This window comes from Penaeus chinensis, chromosome 10 (genome assembly GCF_019202785.1).
Source record: "Penaeus chinensis breed Huanghai No. 1 chromosome 10, ASM1920278v2, whole genome shotgun sequence".
NCBI classification, from domain to species: Eukaryota; Metazoa; Arthropoda; class Malacostraca; order Decapoda; family Penaeidae; genus Penaeus; species Penaeus chinensis.
In genome coordinates, this window is record NC_061828.1 from 3003316 (window position 1) to 3009774 (window position 6459).

The 6459-nt window shown below is 36.5% G+C and overlaps 1 protein-coding gene across 2 annotated transcripts in view; it reads left to right on the forward strand.

The window, feature by feature from the left end:
• The first annotated feature begins 2978 nt into the window (after nucleotides 1–2978).
• Nucleotides 2979–6459, forward strand: part of LOC125029435 (fasciculation and elongation protein zeta-2-like) — a 57353-nt gene continuing 53872 nt past the window's right edge. For both annotated transcript variants that reach the window (XM_047619299.1, XM_047619300.1), the window contains exon 1: nucleotides 2979–3347. In XM_047619299.1, coding sequence (XP_047475255.1) covers nucleotides 2992–3347 — 356 coding nt within the window. In that variant the 5' untranslated portion in view covers nucleotides 2979–2991. The remainder of the gene's footprint in view (nucleotides 3348–6459) is intronic.

Below are 6459 nucleotides of genomic sequence, written 5' to 3' on the forward strand. Positions count from 1 at the left end.
ACGTACCAGCGGAGTCAAGGGAAAGTGAACACATGGCGTAAGAAATGGTGTCAGATAATCACCAGGCACAGATGCTGCGGCCTCAGGGAAATGCCTTCGCTTCAGAAAAATGTCAAGGCGGGGGATATTAGAGATTATATGTACTGGAAACATACGCACGCACACGCAAACGCGCGCGCGCACACACACACACACACACACACACACACACACACACACACACACACACACACACACACACACACACATACACACACACAAACACACACACAGCTACATAGAGAGAGTGAAAAAAAACGATAAATTTAGAAATCCTTTATACATATATAAACATGTGTATATATTCATATATATAATATATATATATATATATATACATATACATATATATACACACGCATGTACGAGAACATATGCAGAGAAATTTGGGAAATAATTTTTTTTTTAATTATCATACTTTCAAGGTCTTCCCTAGTGTCCCCTTTAACTACGGCGGAACTTGAAACCGTTTTCTATGATCGACCCAGACGTTTAAAGGAACAGCGATGAGTCATGACAGGAAACATTTGTCCCTTTAAATTAAATCGATAAAAATCTCCTGAATCCAAATCGATACCTTTATTTCCGACTCGAAAATAGGTGTTATTTAAATCACGATACACACGTGATAAGGTTGTTGTTGTTGTTGTTTTCGAAATATCCTTTGTGTTTTGCGTCCGTTAAATATGGCAGAAATTACGCGTTTTGATTCCATTTGAGCGAAACAAATATCGTGACGTCACTCGCTGGATGAATTAAATATTTAAGAGATTTTGATATTGATTTGAGTTGTGTGTGTGTGTGTGTGTGTGTGTGTGTGTGTGTGTGTGTGCTTGTGTGCGTGTGCGTGTGTGTATGTTTGTGTTTGTATTTGTGTGTGTGTGTGTGTGTGTATATATTTTATGTGTGCGCGTGTATGTGTGTGTGATGTAAATGAATCTATTATGATAATGATAGTAATAATGCTGATGGGAATGATAATAATGATGATGATGTGGAGGATAATGACAGGAATAATGATGAAAATGATAATGATGATAATGATGATAATAATAAATATGATAATAACAACAATGAAAATGGGGATAAATAATGATAATGATACTAATGATGATAATGATAATCACAGTAAAAATAACGATGATAACAGTGATAATAACAATATCAACAATAAAATTTTTAATGATAATGATAATGATAACAATGATGATAATGACAGTGACAATTATAACATTGCTAAAAATGATAATAGTAATAATAATAGTGATAATAAATATAGTGATAATGATAACAACAAAAATAATAATGATAGTAGTAGTAATAATGATGATAGTGTTATTATTAATAATAATACAGATAATGATAATGATAATGATGATAATAATTACAATGATAATTATAATGTTAATAGTGATAAAATCAATAATAACAATAATAATAATGATAACAATAATGATAATAGTAACAATAATAGTAATAATAATATAAATAATGATAATATCAGTGATAGTGATAATATTAATAATACCAATAATAGTAACAGCAATGACAATAATAACGATGTAATGATAATAATGATAACAATAACAATAATTATATGATGATATTAATACTACTACTACAACTAATAGTAATAACAATAATGATAATAATAATAACAGTAACATTAATAGTGATATTATGATATAGTTAAAATAGGCAACACCAAGAATGAAGAAGCTGGATGGTTCCGGAGTGATGGAAAATACTACCATTGGCTGCCTTGTTGCTCTCGACGAAGGCCAGGTGAGAAAGCCGTTGTTTTTATGATTACCTGTTGGAGGGGGTAACTGATGAGCCCTTGGTTGAGTCATCTAAATGCTTTCTCGCGATATTCAGGTAAAATATATATATAGATAATATGTTTTAGAATAATGTAGCGTAAGGGTATATTGTAGATATATTTTGATTACTGTTTAAGATATTTATAGGTAGGGTGGGTGTGGGTGTGGGTAGTGGTAGGTGGATGTATTATGTATTACTCTGAATTCGTGCTTTGGTGTCGGTCTGTGAGGAAGTCAGAGGAAGTCAGAGGAAGTCAGCAAACCGTGGGATGGGAGACACGCCCTTTGCCTCAGACGTCGGCGATGCAACCTCAAGTGTTAAAAATAAGAAAGATAGAAAGAAAGAAAAGACGAAGGGGAGAATGAGAAGACTATAGAGAAACAGGGAAAAATAGGGATATATTTTGTGTTTTTTTTCCTTTTTGTTTTGTTTTGTTTTTGTTTATTTAACATGGATCCTCTTTCAAATGGCTTGTTGATGTTGATATTAAAAAGCCTTCTGGGGAGATGACGTCATTTACTTTGCCCAAGGGTTCTGTGAATAATGTTGAAGTGAATTACGAGGTAGTGCAGAATGGTTCATTAAAACCCTCGCAAGGTCTCAGTCCTGTTTTAACACTGCGTCAAGTTTGTTTGTTTTATCGCTTGAGGTTTATGTGGATAAAACTTTTTTTTCCCCTTGTGCATTCAAATGCCTTCGATTGTTTTCGTTCTAAGATAAATGTACTGGGCGGTGGTTTTGTGTGTGGTTGTGGAAATGGATATCAAGAGATATTACGTGTGTGTGTGTGTGTGTGTGTACAGTGTAGTGTGTATGTGTATCTGTCTGTAGTCTGCGTGTGCGTCTCGTATATGTATGTAGTGTATGTGTGTGTGTGTGTGTGTGTTAGTATGTATGTGTATGTATGCGTGTGCATGTGTGTGAGTGGATGCGCGCGCGCGTGCGTAGTACATACACTTCATAATAAATTATTCACGAAATGCGCACCCACGCACATGCGCCGCCGCCGCCACTCGTCCTTGTTTGAAAGTGGCGCCGCGTCCCCCCCTCCGGGCCTCCCCCGTGCGTGGACGTCTCGCGCTTCCTCGCCGAATCTCGCTCGTTCGCGTCGAGCTGTCAGTCGCCGCGATGGTGGAGTTGCGCGAAGGCAAGATGGCGGAGCTCGAGGTGTCCGTCCCCCTGGCTAAGTTCGACACGGACGAGTGGGCCGAGTTTTCGGATTTCCAGTCGTCCCAAGACACAAACTGTAACCCGACGACGCCCAACACGACCGGCACGACCCCGGAGAAGAACGACAACGACTTCCTAGACAACATGTCAGACACGACGGAAAACTTCAAGGATACGTTCTCCACCTCCCTCGAGGACCTCGTTAACTGCTTCGACGACAAGATCACCAAGTGCTTCTGCAACTACGAGGACAAAGTGGAGAAGTACGCGCCCGTGCAAGTCAGGACGCAGGAGGAGATCATGAACGACTGCCAGTAAGTACGAGGGAGAGGTTGTCGTAGTGCGTTGTAGCGGGGTTCGGGGCGCGTCGTCTGCTGCAATCGATGAATGGGCGAGAGAGAGAGAGAGAGAGAGAGAGAGAGGAAGAGAGAGAGAGAGAGAGAGAGAGAGAGAGAGAGAGAGAGAGAGAGAGAGAGAGAGAGAGAGAGAGAGAGAGAGAGAGAGAGAGAGAGAGAGAGAGAGAGAGAGAGAGAGAGAGAGAGAGAGAGAGAGAGAGAGAGAGAGAGAGAGAGAGAGAGAGAGAGAGAGAGAGAGAGAGAGAGAGAGAGAGGGAAGGACGGAACAGGTCGCGAAACATGTAGGACGGCGTAGATTTGGGTAGATTTTTTTAAGGGAACTGTAGATAGGATGAGGGTAATGTAGAGGCGAGTGGGCTTGGCTAGAGTAAATTAGAGTAGGAGAGAAAGGGGGCCATAGGAGAACGTGAGCGAGTGAAGAGGACAGGTGAAGAGAAAGGGGAGAGAAAGCGCCGAGTAGGTGGACGTAGATTGGAGTAAAGCAACGTAGCATAAAGTAGAGTCTAGTTGAGTTATATACGAAATATAGAGTCAATAATTATCGTCTTTATATAAAAGAAAGGAGAAAATGTGGAGTGTGGGTGTGGTAGAACGTCAGCAGTAGATTCGTCTCGTAGAATAACAAAACAAAAACAATAACACAAAATAACTAAAACAGAATAAAGATAACAAGAACAGTGAATTCGTCAAGCAAACCATTCTTACAAGGAGGAAAAAGATACAATAGGTGTGTTGCCGCATTGCAGAACCATACCATTTTCACCCTTAAAGACACAGTCCCTTATCACAGTAAACGTGTTAATGACTTCACTTTTTTATGCATGAGTGTGTCGATGTGAATCTCACGCTGGCGAAAAAAGGTGAAATAGATTATGTGAAAGGCAATGATAACTTTCACTCTAGGTACTAAATTCACGAAATTCGTCTGGTCTCTCTTGCTGTCTATCTCTTTGTCTATTCGTATGTCTGTCTATCTGTTTGTGTCGTTTATCCGTCTTTCAGTCTATCTCTATCTTTCTATGTAGAACTCTCGCTATCTATTGGAATGATTGTGGATCTATCTGTCTGTCTGTCGTGTCTGCTTTGTCTGTCTGTCTTTGTTGTTCACTTCTGTTCAATTGTGTGACTTCGCGTTCTTTGGGCGTGTGCTGCATTTTCATGTGTTCTTTTGTTATTTTTATTGTTATTGTTATGTTTACTATTTCACTGTTTTTTTTTTATCATTATTGTTATCGTAATTATTATTATCCCTCTTTGAATTGGTATCATTGTCGTTATTATTTTCGTCATCATCACCATCACCATCACCATCACCATCACCATCACCATCACTATCACTCTGTCTCCATATGGATAATCGTAATTGTAACTATAACTGTAATGATGATAATATATTGGTAGCAACAACAACAATAATAACAATAATAATAATAACGATAATAATAATGATAACAACGGTAGTGGTAATAATGACAAAAATGTTAATAAAATGATAATGATAATGATAACAATAACAGTAACAACAACAACAACAACAATGATAACAATAACAATAACAATAAAAATAACAACAACAACAACATCAACAACAATTTTATTCATGACAATAATGATAATAACAAAAACAGTGATAACGATAACGAAACTAAAGCAAGTCAGAGAGCAGGAAGACAGTTTTAGAAAGCTTAGAGAAGGAAGCTCGGAGCTCTAAACAGCTTACGTGTGTCTCGGGATGAGCTTTATCGTCGAGCTCCCTGAGGTGGGGGGGGGGGGGAGGGGTTGTTGTTGTTTTGTGGTTGTTGTTGTTGTTATTGTTGTTATTATTATTGTTGCTGTGTTTTTGCTTTGTTATTATTATTATTATTATTTTGTTATTATTATTGTTATTGTTGTTGTTGTTTTGTTGTTGCTGTTATTTTATTATTGTTATTATTATCATTATTATTATTATTATTAGTAGTAGTAGTAGTAGTATCGTTGTTGTTGTTATTGTTATTATGATTGTGATTGTGATTGTCATTATGAAGTGTTGCTGTTGTTATTATTAGTCATTAACTAGTATGGTCATTATCATCATCGCAATTATACACATAATAATTTTTACATTATTATTGTTATTACTATCAATATTATCATTATCATTGCTGTTGTTCTCATTGTTAATTTTATTTAGTCATTACTCTTAAAGTTCATTATCATTCGTTTTAGTTGCAGTATCAGTATTTTTTTTTTTTTTTTTTTTTTTTTTTTTTTTTTTTTTTTTTTTTTTTTTTACAGTCTATATCCGTACTCGGAAGCGAAGTCTAAAAATAAGCAGACTGCTAAAAATACACAAGAAATTGTAAATTAAAAAAAATATATATTATTGTTGTTGTTATTATTGCTATTCTTGTTTATTGTTATTTTCATTGTTGTTGTTGTTATTATTATTATTATTATTATTATTGTTATTATTATTATTATTATTATTATTATTATTATTATTATTATTATTGTTGTTGTTTTTTATTATTGTTATCATTATTGTTATTATTATTATTGTTATTTTGTTATTATTGTTATTATTATTGTTATTTTGTTATTATTGTTATTATTATTACTATTATTGTTGTCGTTTTGTTGTTGTTGTTGTTATTACTTATATTTCTTTGATATTTTTGACTTGCCTGAAAAGAGGGGGGGAGGGGGTCTGTCTACAACTATTACCTTCAGCAAGGTCAAAGGTCAAGAGACGAGGGGTCAAGGGTCGATAGATGTTGGACCGATCGAAGGGCGTTGACCCAGGGCAGAGGTCCGGCCGCTCTCGGGCTGTCTCCGCGGAGGGAAAGGTTGCTAAAATGGCTTATTTGTCGGTCATGCCCTTTCTTCGTCTTTTTGTTTTGGTGTGTGTGTGTGTGTATGTATGGTGTGTGTGGTGTGTGTGTGTGTGGTGTGTGTGTGTGTGTGTGTCGAGTGTGTGTGTGTGTGTGTGTGTGTGTGTGTTGTGTGTACGTGTACTTCAATGTCTTTGCAATCAATCATGTCACCAACAGTGCTAATGGACACGTCTGTTTGTATATATGTCTGTATT